This window comes from Dromaius novaehollandiae, chromosome 7 (genome assembly GCF_036370855.1).
Source record: "Dromaius novaehollandiae isolate bDroNov1 chromosome 7, bDroNov1.hap1, whole genome shotgun sequence".
Taxonomy (NCBI): Eukaryota; Metazoa; Chordata; class Aves; order Casuariiformes; family Dromaiidae; genus Dromaius; species Dromaius novaehollandiae.
The window spans coordinates 39,773,800-39,787,381 of record NC_088104.1 but is presented as its reverse complement, the minus strand read 5'-3'; the positions used below and the strand labels follow the sequence as shown (position 1 = coordinate 39,787,381).

At 42.2% G+C, this 13,582-nt stretch overlaps 1 protein-coding gene across 4 annotated transcripts in view; it reads right to left on the bottom strand.

Moving 5' to 3' along the window:
* Positions 1-13,582, bottom strand: part of PTH2R (parathyroid hormone 2 receptor) — a 124,201-nt gene that overhangs the window by 22,212 nt on the left and 88,407 nt on the right. For 2 of the 4 annotated variants that reach the window (XM_064515322.1, XM_026116404.2), the window contains 4 exons: positions 6,650-6,752; positions 3,004-3,114; positions 2,798-2,919; positions 1,999-2,096 (listed from right to left, as the gene is read on the bottom strand). In XM_064515322.1, coding sequence (XP_064371392.1) covers positions 1,999-2,096; positions 2,798-2,919; positions 3,004-3,114; positions 6,650-6,752 — 434 coding nt within the window. Of the gene's footprint in view, positions 1-1,998; positions 2,097-2,797; positions 2,920-3,003; positions 3,115-6,649; positions 6,753-7,410; positions 8,282-12,502; positions 12,789-13,582 lie in introns of those variants that run through there. The other 2 variants (XM_026116319.2, XM_026116481.2) reach the window with 2 other exon arrangements.

Below are 13,582 nucleotides of genomic sequence, written 5' to 3'. Positions count from 1 at the left end.
TTTGCTCTGGATTCCAGTCCACCTTGCTCTGTCTTAACAGTTTATGATTACAGTCCCTCAGAGGAGACTGAGGGACTCCTTCCCAGCAAGCCTTAGGGATCTGGAGACTTTCTGGATTGGATTGGTGGCTGGGATCTCCTCTGCCTGAAGCCCGCTGAAGCACCTAAAGTCAGATGTAGGCAAAACTCAGGCAGTTAATCCCTCAGCAATTGCCTAAGACCTGTACTTTGAAGAGAGTTCCCCAGCTGCCTTGAAGCAGATTTTTTTTGTGCTCATCCACAATTGTCTTGTTTTATCCACTGACGATAAAATAAAGAATAGCCCTTGAAACAGAGGCTAGAATATGGAAATTTCCTATGCACAACCCTCTAGAAAAGGCCTGAGCTTTAGGCCAGTAAGGATAAAAATCAGTATAGTGCACTCTGGGGAAGCTTGAATCAGGTCAACCAGCACCCCAAGATCACTAAAGACTCTAAAGATACTAAGACTCTGTATTAGCATTGCACTACACCTGATCCCACGAGTTTTCAGCAGAGATTAACTTGTATCTTATCAGTGCTAAGCATAAACAGAGCTTGTTCCTTTCTGCACAGTTTACTAGGGAACATGCCCAGAAACATATTTGTTCTTGCTCTGGACCAGCACCCATGAATTTCTTCTGCACTGTGCAAGTTCACCAAGAGGAGGGGGAGTCTGGGCACTGTCTTCAGCACAGGTTTGAACACAACTCAATTCTCCCCAGCACAGTATGCTCTGGAGAAGTTTCAGAGATGACAATGCAAAAAGAACAAAGATGCCTCTCTCTATCCAACACTAGGGACCCTGGAAGGTAGAATTTCAGACCTCAGAACACACATGTTAACTTTATGCATCAACTTTTCAGAGCACTAACCGTTCTAGACTCATTCTGAGCCATTTAATTTTCTCAAAACATCACAGAGGGAATCCACACACCCAAAACAAGGTCCTGTATACCACTCAGTGAGGTATTCTGGCACCTAAGAATGCTGTACCAACACCATGCAGATGCAGGTAGGCCCAGGCAGCAGTCAGGAAGCAACGCAGTTGTGCTAACACGGCACTGATGAGCAGCAAGATGCTTCAGCGTTATACAAACAGGTCTCAACAGCTTCAGAGTGGTCATGGATCACCTCCACCTCAGAGCGTTCAGAACAAAGCCTACAGCCATTTATGCCTAGCCAAGGAGACAGACGTAACTTTATTAGCTCTAGTCCCTCAGCTCCCTCACCATTTATCTGCTAGTGTAACATGATTGCAAAACATTTATATATACCAGCCTGATTTTGACAGCCTCTGAAGCGTGGATTTATTACAGCCTGGTTGCTGACATTTCCAGGTTTGAAAACACAAGGAAGTGTTTACAGTTTCACCTTCTGCAAGTGGGGATATTCACAATACAGCTACTGAAGAGCAGAAGTTTTCAGTGTTATCTGAAGAAGAAGAGTAGCCTCATGAATGTGGGATGCTGTTCACAGTTTCTGCTTTATGGGTTTTTTCTTTTTCCCAGTTCAAAAAAAAAATATCTAAAGCTCAGGAATACTGAACACCTCCCTCTTCACAATAGGATGCAGTAACTTCAGTGGACAAGTCCATACTGCCATATCAAAATTACATTTTTGTGAAATACACCAATAATCTTGGAAAAATATCCAGCTCATTTTTATACACATTTCTCTCACCATACACAGTTCTGAAGACAAGAGTAACAAACCCTTGCTACTGGCAGATTGAACAGACTAAAAATATTCTTTTATAACAGTATTTCAAGAAAGAGAAAAATTAGTGTCTGCAGTGAACTACTCCATACACATACTACTCCAAACACAGAGTATCCTATTGGCATCTCAGACACAAAAAGGATCAAGCATTTAACTCCCATAGGAAAGGATATGTCTTTTTTTTTTTTCTTTTTTCTTTTTTTTTAAACACAAAGGAAAAGGAGAAATGCAACTCTACAGCTGGGACTGACTCACTTACCTGAAGTAGCCAATGATTAAAATGGCCACTGCCAGTGAAGTGAAGGAAATGGAGTATCCCACAGTATACATTACATAGAGGCGATCAAAGAACTCTCTCTGAAAGAGAAAACAGGACCATTTCCACAAGTGCTGCACCAGAAGTCACATGGTCCCTACCAAACCGGATTCCTTTAAAAAGCAAGGAGCTCTTAAAATACATTTTATTTGGCAGGTTATACATCTGCTTTAACTCCCTTTACAGTAGACTTACACAACAGATAGCTATGCAGAAGTGCTAGTCCAAAGCATGCAGAATTCACATATCGGGGTGCCTCATACTGCCAGTATTAGATTAAAAAGATTTTGCCTTCAAGAAAATATCATAGGATTATTTTTTAAGCTTGCTCTCTGGTGCTGTGAGCCATCAGGGAAGCAGCCTTTGAAGGCTTTACATTGCAATTACAAGAGACTTCTTGCTGACAGTCACAGAAACTGAAGATTTTTCAGTGAATGCTAGTGTTTGTGTTTAAATCCATTTTGTGGTAGTGAGAAGCATTTCAGAGTGAATAAGGCTTATCTTTAAGCTCATTGTACTCCCCATTTCCCTCACTTCTACATTATGTTAGCAAAGTTTCTTCAATAGTTTGTGATTTGAAAAACCACTGTTTTCCCATCAACACATTCACTTATGCAATAAAGTCAGTCACACTAACAGCATAAGGAAAGACGTAAAAAAAATAAAAAAGAACAGACATCATATTGTGTGCATTTCCTATCTAACCTCTGCAGCTTTATCAGTATCTGAGAAAATTCAATACCTTTCTTGAGCTGATTTCTGGCTGTAAGGAGTTAAGGCATTCAGAATAATTGGCCCATGTTCTGTTTAAGCTGTGCACAAAATCCCACGTTCCATTGAGGCTACAGTGTCTGAAAGCCACTCCTGAAAGGAAAAAATCCAAAAGCTTTGTTAGTTCAGTTAGGTCCTTCACTCCACTTGTGAAGTCCAGAATTACAGGAACCATACCTTTGTGATTGAAATCATATACATAAGGAGGGCATGGAACAGCTAACGTTTTTCCCACAGATCCTCTTGGCCAACAGATGAGGCCGTCCCATTCTGGAAAGCAGTTTCCTTCTGACAAAAGGGCAGAAACAGACAATAAGAGTGTGCAAGACACAAGCCTTTCTGATGCATCTTGCTTTACCATGCATTTATGCTCAGTTCAAATTTGTTACCTAAGAGTCAAAATATTTCAGATTAGGGCCACTAAAATGATTAAGTGATGTATCTGACATACAAGGAGAGGCTGAGAGAGCTGGGATCATTTAGCCTCAAGAAGAGAAGGCTCAGGGCATGAGACAGGGAATCTTATCATTGTGCATGAATACCCGATAGGGAGTAAAGACGACAGAGCCAGATTTTTCTGTGGTATCTGGTGAAAGCAGAAGAGGCAATGGGTACAAATTGAAATACAGAAGTTCTTTCAAACATAAGAAACTTTTTTTACTCTGAAGGTGACAAACACTGGAACAGGTTACCCAGAGAGGCTGTGGAGTCTCCATCGTCGGAGAGACTCAAAACCCAGCCCTGAGCAACCTGCTCTAGGTGACCCTGCTCTGAGCAGGGAGGTTGGACTAGAGGTTCAGCTATCCAGAGGTCCCTTCCAACATCAGTGATTCCACAACTCCCAGTTGGTGTCATCAGCATAGCATTTGTCAAGATTGTGCTATACAGGGGAGTGCTAATAAAGGAAATGCTGCAGAGCAAGTGAACTGCCAGTTTTCTGCAGGCTCTCGCTGTAACTAATCTGTGCAACTAATCTTCACATTCAACTTTACTGTGCCTCCTTCTTTTAATCTATTTCCTCACAAGTGTGACATCGTCCAGGTTTGACTTCTCCCATCACAAAATTGTTTTTCTCTGTCCTATAAAGACACCTTTATCTCCTGCTCTCCTTAATCTATTCAGATATTCTCATTAAATCAATGGGTAAAACAGGCATCTTTGATTTGATCTGAGGTGAAAAAAATACATTCATTTGTATGGTGGTGTTTTGTCTTTATGCTGTCAATGCTGAGCTATGCATCACAGAAAAATGAAACCACACTTGACCCTGAACAGCCAAGTTCTCTAAAAATTGAAAGAGACAAGCTTCATATTCTTCTCAAATAAACACCCTGTTATTTGAACACAGGTCAGAGGACTTTTCTGAATGAATAAAGGAAGTGAATGAATTTTATGAATGAAATACACTTGAGTGTAATCAGAAGTTAGTTCAGCATTCTTGTGTTTTTTCATGTAATAGAGAGAAAACCCGCTGGAGCTTCTTGTATTTCAGGTCCTACAGACAGTCACTGCTACAAAAATACAACAAGAAAGCAAGACTTAGAAATATCTATGCACAAAAAAGAAGAGCTGGAGAGATAGTTACCAATGCAAGTTTGAGGAAAACAACTGTCCTGAAAAGAATGTCTTCAAAGGTATACCACCTTAAAAAAAAAGAATCACTAACTAGGATAGCACTTACGCAGTTAATTTTTTTTCCTAAGAAAAGACTTACAGAAACACATCTTTGATCCACATTAGCACTTAAAAGTGAAATTCTAGTTCATTATCTCTGCTATGCTGTCATTTGGCAAACAAGTTTACACATTGCTATGCTTATGCATAAATAGTTTGATTTTTTTCATATCATTTTTACCTGTAATTCCCTCAGCAGGCACAGGTTTCAACAAGTAGTTCATTTATCACAGTTGTTTCACACATGAGCTGTTTATATTAATTATTTGGCACAACCACAAAAAGTCAAGTGACCTTCTGTGCATGACAAACTGGCTAATGATTTGCTAATCTCCTCTAAATTAACACCATTAATATTTCCTCTCCCAATGTTTCCCATGTGCCAGGACAAAGACAAATAACTTGTCTTTTTTTTAAGCAGTATCATTTAGAAATGGTAAGAGTGGAACAGGAACATAGCTGTCTTCCTGGTCATTCATCCTTCCGGAAAAAGGCAAAAAATAAAAATTCTGAAATACTGCTAGTGTTACTAGTGGTGTCATTGTGGTTCACATGGGTAATACGATTTATTGCAGAATTACTGTGGTTAGTATTAAACTTTGTTAACATATGTATTGTTACCTCTGGCAATCATGTTTTCTTAATTAACTGAAACCAAATGAATATCAAAACTAAGTTGATCAAGACTAAGCATACTTTATTCTCTCCCCCAAATCCTTTTGCTCCGTATCTCAAGTCTTCAGCATGAATCTTTGTTCTAGTAAATCCCAAATGTTTCTCAGTATTTTGAAAAATGCTGAAGCACACTGTAAGACACCAGGCTTGTAGAAAATGCTGACATGCAATTTCCTTGCCAGGGCAGGACTGTAGAACAACATGGGCAAGGAAATAATTTCTTTAATCCATATTTTGGCTGGTGAAATCAACATTATAGTAAGGTAATTTGAGTGATGGGGGGAAAAAAAAGAAATAAATCAAGGAACTTGGTAACTCAATTCCTACACAAACCAAGAAAACTCTGGGAAGACTGGAGAACTTGTAAAATGAAATCACTACACAACTGACAAAGAGAGGAAAGAACACTATATAACTGCTGTCATATAGCACAACTACCCTCAGCAATTACCTGACACTTTGGATAATGGAAAACTTCACCAAATGTTCAGTCTCCTCAACCCTTCAGGAAAGGGTATGTAGTAGGGGTGGTGTTTTGTACAAAGGGTAGTTGTGCTGTACAGACATCTGAGAACGAGCTTCAAATTAAGGTTTTCAAAAAGCATTAGTGTAACAGCAGGAGCAGTGAGATCAGTTTGGGCCGTGCTGCCAATCTCTCAGAGGTTCCCCATGCCATCTACAAGGACATCTCAGCTGCGTGTATCTTAGCTGCTAATGTAGCACCTGACATGGGCCCCCCATGGGCCATCCTGGGCTGTAAACTGGTGACTTGAGCAGCTACTCTATGAACACTGAACCAAGATAGAAACCTACAAATGCAGAATAGTGTAGGCAAGAAATACTTGAGCTGCCCTGCACTAATTGTCAGAGAGTGGGAGGAAATTCTACTTCTTTCCAGTCCCTATATGTTACAGTTCCAGAGTGTTCCTTACTAGCTGAATTGCATCCTTTTGGACAGCTCTAGTAAAGCCAGGGAAAATTAAAATTTTTAATGAGATTTCCAGGGCATTGGGGGTTTCTTTTTCTAGTTCAGACACGGACTAAAAATTCCCAAGATTTAAGCACACACCCTCATAACAGCAACCAAAAAAACATGCCAAAGAATTTAAGTCTCCCACAGCTGCACGGAAAACAGGCGTACGACAGCAAGGACACACCTCTGACACATCAAAGAATTCAAGTAATAACTACACCACTAAGCTAAAGAAATTGCACAGTTTGCAATTCACAGAAGCATAGGGTGAAGAACCATCTCTTCTGTTGAAGATATGAGAAAAAAATAAACATTCTTATTTGCATTCACACACATGCAGTAACAAAGTCCCTAAGCAAGCGCTGAATATGGAAAGCTAGAGCTTTCCATTGTCAGTTCCTTTACCCTTTGTGTTAGCTGATAAATTTGAAAGATTTGATATCTTAAAATTCTCAGGGGAAAGAATAAGAATTAGAAGAGTCACTTAATCTGGCAGCTTACCTCCCTCCTGCAGCTGGGCAGTAATATTCAGTTCACACTGAACTTTGGCTTCCAAGAGAAGATAAATCTGCTCCTCCATGGTAACGATGTCATCAGAATCAGCCTGATGAGGGGGAAAGCCCGCAGAAAACAGGTTATGACCTGATTACAATCTTGAGATATTTGTGTTAAGACTTTCCCCAAAAGGACAGGATTTAAATTCAAGAAACCAGGTGTTGTTAGAATACACACTAGGGTAATTAACTCAGCATTTTTATTCTTAAAAGAAATAGTGACAAGGTCAGCCAGTATAGGAAAAGAAAAAAAGTTTATACCCAACTCTCCTGACCATTCTGATTTCACACAGACAGGCTGCTGCTTCCCCATATGGTTTCTCCCAACTCAGTGACTCTGAGCAGTGGCAAACTGCCCAGACCCCCTCTGTTCACTAGGATGTTCTTAAGGTAACAGAAACATGGCTCAGACCAAGCTCCATTTAGTTCAGTGTCCTGTTTCTATCAACGACCAGAAGTAGATGCTTCAGAAACAGCAGAAACACAACACACACACACAGTACTTCCCATTCTTCAATTATTTTCATCTTGGGGGAGTTTTCTGAGCCTGCTGTAGTTTGCCTGTTAGTAATTACTTACATAAGGGCATGAAGAAAAGCTTCCTTTTGCTGCATGTTGAACCTGGCCCCATTAGCTTCAGTAAACAGCTCTCCTCCCTCCCAATTCTTGTGCCAAATGAGAAGGTGTACAGTCCGCACATCCACTTACCTTCTCCTTGCCACTCATGATTTTGTAGACTTTTATCATGCCCTGTTCCAAACTGTTTCTTTCCACAGGAATTCTTCCCTAACCCTTCCTCTTACAGAAGCCATTCCGTACCTTTGGCAGCCCTCCGTGTGGCCTCTGACACCTGCCTGGCTGCTCGTCGCTCCCCTGCACGGCATCTCGGCCTCTGCTCTCTTGCTCTTGCCTGCCAGGCCCTGCAGTCTTTATAGACAATGCTCAACTTGAGCATGGCAAAAGTCTCCCCTCCTTCTGGATAACTGGACCAATTTGGACTGCTTTGAATGCACACAATAAACAGCTGAACAACTCAAACTGTCCACTGCCTAAGTGAGGTACAGGCAGAGCTTTGGGCAGTTTTATTTCAACAGGATAACCTCAAAGGAAAATACACCCAGTTCAGTACTGCAAAGGAGTCACTCTAAGATGAAAAAATATTCTGGAAACAATTAAGGAAAGGAAAAAAGCAATCAAACATTGGGAAATAAAACAATCAAAAAAGTAATCAGAGAGATATGGCTCCAACAAGCATAATCCTACAGAGTTTCTCTGAAAACTGATAGTGGAGTGTCTATTTTCCCCAGTTAATCCCTACTAATTACCTAGATGGACCCATAGGCAAATAAAGTGGATTACTCTTTGCATATAGTACCATGGGGAGCTTGAGAACATTCTGTCTTTTGTTAAGAAAATTAGTGGCTAGGTTCCAAGAAATAAAAGGGCACATGTGTTGGAAATCTCTTTATTTATATACTTGCACAACAATGCCATCTCTAAGCAGTACTGGAGACTGTCTCTATAGTTAGAGAAGAAGTTACATGAATAGACTTGCAAGAAGTGAATCAAAACATGAGTTCTTCCCACAGCAAATTCTCCCAAACACCTGTAAATGCCTCAACATCATATGAAACAAGAAACAAGCCCTCTAAAGCCACAAGATCTGTTCAGGTGAACTTGAGTTTAAAATATTGGTGTCATCTAACAAGAACAACTTGTTACATGTGGAAAAAAAAACCTGAATTATGCTATGATCTCAGGTCTCTAATGACTATGGCTTGAAGAAACTAGTTCCGTGAACCAAGAACTAATGAATTCTCATCTCCTGGAGGTCTGTGTCATGTTGTTAGTTCACCTAATGATTCTGTTCAACTTACTAATGATCTGGATGATGGGGAAGAGTGCACCCTCAACAAGGTTACTGATGGTAAAAAATTGGAAGGAGTGACTGATACACCAGAGGGCTGTGTTGCCATTTAGAGGGACTTCAACAGGCTGGAGAAACAGGCAGAGAGAAACCTCATTAAGTTCAAAGGGAAGCACAAAGTTCTGCCCCTAGGGAAAAACAACCCCACACACCAGAACAGGCCAGGGACTGATCTGCTGAAAAGCAGCTTTGCAGAGAAGAACTTGGTGATCCTGGTGAACAAGCTGAACATGGGCCAGCAATCTGCCCTTGCAGCAAGAAGGCCAACAGTATCCTGGGCAGCATTAGAAAGAGCGTTGCCAGCAGGTCAAGGGAGGTGATCCTTCTCCTTGACTCAGCACTGCTGAGGCCACACTTGGAGAGCTGCATCCAGTTCTGGGCTTCCTAGTATAAGAGAGAGATGGACCTGCTGGAGCAAGTCCAGCGAAGGGCTACTAAAATGATTAAGGGGCTGGAACATCTATCACATGAGGAAAGGCTGAGAAGAGCTGAGATTGTTCAGCCTGAAGAAAAGAAGCTCAGGGAATTTTATCAATGTGTATAAATATCTGAAGGAAGGCTGCAATGAAGACAGTCTTCGGTGGTGCCCAGTGACAGGACAAGAGGCAATGGGCACAAACTGAAACACAGGGCACAAACTGAAACAAGGGAAGTTCCATTTGAATTTAAGAAAAAAAAATTTTTTTTCCAACTGTGAGGGTGACTGAGCACTGGAAGAGGCTGCCCAGAGAGGTTGTGGAATCTCCATCCTTAGAGATACTCAAAAGCCATCTAGATGGGGTCCTGGGCAAGGTGCTCTAGGTGACCCTGCTTAAGTAGGTGGGTGGGACTAGATGATCTCCAAACGTCCCTTCCCTCAACCATTCTATGATTTTAGCATCCCAATGATGCAAGCTCCACCTTCTCCTCTACAGCTGGGCATCTCTTCCAAAGTTTGCAAACTGACAGAGTGCTGTCCAAAGGGGGGGAGGGGGGCAGTGGAATAACAGGCTCTCCTCTCCTTGCTCCAGCTGCTTGTTGTCACAAAATCCAGACAAGCCTCATACAGAAACTGCCCTGCCAAACTATGATTTGGCCGACAGGTCCAAAAGTTTTCAGGAGATAGACACTAGACAACAGCTGCTTAAGGAAGCAAAAGCTTATTAAACCTCTCCAGAAGGTTATTACCTAATGATCTATCACCTTGAATTATATCATCATCTTCTATCATTAATAGCACTGATTAAGGTTCCCCACATTTAGAGTGCGTTTTGCTCAATGGCAAGATGAACCAGGTTATTAGCATAATTTCACTGGCTTTTGCCATAATCATGATTTCCAGTGGAAGGTAACTTTAGAAATTTATAAAGAAAAAGAAAATCTTATCACTGCAAAAAACACCAGGCACAGCTTCTACTTTTTCTTTAAAAAAAAAAAAAAAAAAGAAAGAAAGAAAGAAAAGACTAGCTGGCTCACTAAGAGATAAGTTGCCCAGCAACCACATCATCATAAGAACAAAGTATTTTATGGATCAGTTCTACTTTAAGCCTCTACAACTTCACCTTAAAGGTATTTCATTCATCTGCAATGACTGTCCAGTTGTCATTCACAGATCAATCTTAACCACAACTATAACTGCATACTAACAAGAAAGTGTCATGTTCAACTGCTTCTCCCATGCGGAGCAGACATCTCTTCAGCTGAAGGGCTGCATGAATACTCCTGGACTGTTCTAGTAAGGAAGAATGCATGGAGCCAAGGAGAGGAAGCCATACGAAAAGAAAGGAAGCTAAGGAAAACACAGAGCCTCATTTATCCTGAATAGCACTGTTTTCCTCACTCCACTATGGTACTCGCAGCCATTTCTTTTAAGTGCACTTAGTAATCAATTAGAGACAGAAAGGAGGTGTCCGACAGCCTGTACTGCAATAAGCCAGAGGCCAGACTTATCTTTTCTTCGGATCAGGTAAGAATTTGGAGCACTAGTCAGTCAGTCCAGACACCAGATTCATGAACACAGGAAAAGGCAGCAGACATTTCCAAATCTCCTTGAGGTGGACAGAGAAGGGATGAGCAATGGGCAGGTGAGGTCTTGGCTTCTGTGTCTCTCAGCACTGGCCATAGCTGCCAAGCCAGCACTAGCGTTAAACTATTATCACCTTGCTGCTGAGTTTGCCAGGAGCAAAGATTTACAGAGAATTTGGGGGGGGGGGTGTTTGTTTGAGGGGGGTTTTTTGTTTTTTGTTTTTTTAAAAAAAAAAACACTCCTGGGGAGCAACATATTACCTGCTAACAGTTAGCAACAAAGACTTTGCAGAATAAAGCTGGCTAACCACACACCACCCGTTTTTATTAAGAACGAAAAAGGGGCCCCATTGAAAGCTCCACGTTGCTTCCTCAGTTCAAAGAGGACTCTAACCTTAAAAATGCTAGGGAAGGATACAGTGGATCTTAAGTAGGATTTGCTTTTCATTCAATGAGTCTTATCTACAGGCTTCAGTAAAGACACCAAGTTAACGATGCTAAGTAACATGACAAAGGGAATACCTACAAAAGCATCTGATTACCAGTGTGGAAGACAAGCAAGCACCCTGGTCAAAGCTATTACACAAAGGGAAAGCAACTCAGTTGTCACTGTATTTTCTTGGTGGCTGCAAAAAATTGTTTAGCCCAGCACTGAACAGATAGGTTTGGGACAGAAGAGTTACATAACCAGCAAACAAGTGGAGAACATGCATACACTGCCTCCAAAACACATGTTCTGTGATCAGGGAAATCTGTTTTTCCCATGAAATGAGTAGGACACACATGCAGAACTAGAAGCATATTACTGTTTGGTAAGACAAATTTCAGTTCTATTACCTGATCATATTTAGGTTCCTAGGTCCCTTTTACCTGCATAGTGTTATTTTAACACACTTTTCCTGGCCTTTTTTTTTAAAAAAAAAGAAAAACAACAGTAGCATGTCATTAGCATGCATTAATACATAGTAACACTGCCTAGAGAAAGTCTCTCATAGCTGAGTTGCACAGTGTCTTAAGATCAGGCTCAGCACTGAACTCTACCTTGAGCATCCTCAACACATCTATCTCGGGACAGCAAGCCTTTTATTGGGAGTTTTTGCCGATACCAGCAAAATGTGCCCTTCAGTCACTCCCACCCACCTCACCTATGAGCTGAACAAACTTTTGCATTGTTCATTCTGTCTATAGACAAAGATTGTCTCCAGGGACATGCTGACTGTTCACTGCTTAGCAGAATGGTGTCCTGTTTCAACTGGGACCTCTGGAGCTAGGTCTAAATTGCGACAGCAACATCACTGTCATTCCTAGAGTACAGTTTTCAAAAGCAAACAGACTGAAAGATGCTGTTTTCTTAAGTACAGGGCTGCAAGTCTGATACATGATCAGATCACTACGTTTTAACAAGCCACTAACCAGCAGACAAGCTGCAGTAACTGTCTGCAGCCAGCAGCACGCATGAGGTAACGCACATTAACTTAAATGTCAGTGAATTAGACCCAGACTAGTGCATGCCACCTCACATTTGCCACAGGCTAGGAGTGTTAGTGAGAGTGCTAGTGACAGTAGTCAGCATATCCCAGATGAGGTATTGCTGGTACTTGTCAAACTGCAGTTATCTAATAAAGTATCTTCTCTAGCAAACAGTCAAGGCCAGCAAAGCAGGAGCACAACCGGTAAGACAGATCCTCCCCAAAGCAGAAAACCCCTTTTCTGACCCAAAAGCATATTGAGAACTAATTTTACTTCAGAAAAATCAATATAAAAGTAAATATTGCCTTTGTACATCCCCAACCTGAAGCAGGCAGGCAGAAAGAAACTTTTCCTTGTAGAGTCATGCAATGAAAAATAATAATTGAAAGATCAAATTACCAGTTTTTCACCTTGCGTGCCTGAAGACCTAAGGCGGAATGCAATAACTGGTCTTTTTTGCTCATGGACTAACATGAGCACTACACATCCATCACACTTCAAACTCAGAGAAATACATTCTCCTATTTCCAGCCCCTATATTCAAAGAAGTCCAAAACCCATCAGGTGGGCTGGAATTCTCTGTAACCTTGTGTGAGGTACTCCTCAGGAACCCATTGCTAATGCACCAGTGTCCTCTAGCTTTCGTGCACTTACACTCAGAAGGGTCCTGGAGGCTTTAGGACACTACCCTGATAGCCGGACTAGCCCTCCTCTTTTCAAAACACTGCACAAACAACAACAAAATACATCCCTCATCTTGCCTTTACTATGCTCTTTGTTTTTTCGGGAGGCACCGTTTATCGTCTCTGCTCAAACTGAAAATGTTTTACACTTCGGAGCAAACAGGTGCTCCCTGATGCCAGTTCTGAGAGGTTCCTAGCAGATTCCCAAGAAGGCGCCTGATCCCGTCCAGCTTTGAAGGCTGTTTAGTTCTGTGCTCGCAGCAAAGCCTAGCCCGTTCTTCAAAGAGGCAGGTTTAATCCCGATTTGAATGAAGAACAGCGCTACAGAAACTCTGCTAGCGGTAGGGCTATCGAGCACTAAGCAAACCCGTACGCTGTCCCACAAGCATAACGCGCTCCTCGGGGCCAAGCACACCGAGCGCTCACCGGCCCCTAGCACCGACCCCGGGCGCCCGCGCCCGGCAGACACAAGCCGGGAGGGACCGGGAGTATGCGAGCGAGGGAGACGCTGCGAAATGCGGCTCCTCACACCTGCCTCATCCTGCACCTGAAGCCTAGACGAGGAAGTCACCTCAGAGAGGACCCGGTGAGCACAAAACTGGATTTTTAAGTTTCAGCACAAGTCCGAAACACTCGCCCTGAAAATAATCCCAACTTCGCCGACTGTCCGTAATCACCGCAAGTTTCCCCTACTTCAGGGCAAAGCAAACCCGAGGGCGGAAAGCAGCGGCGCAGCGCGGCGAGGAAAGCCCCGAAGCGGGGCCCCAGGCGCTCCCTCAGCGCCGCAGCACGGTCC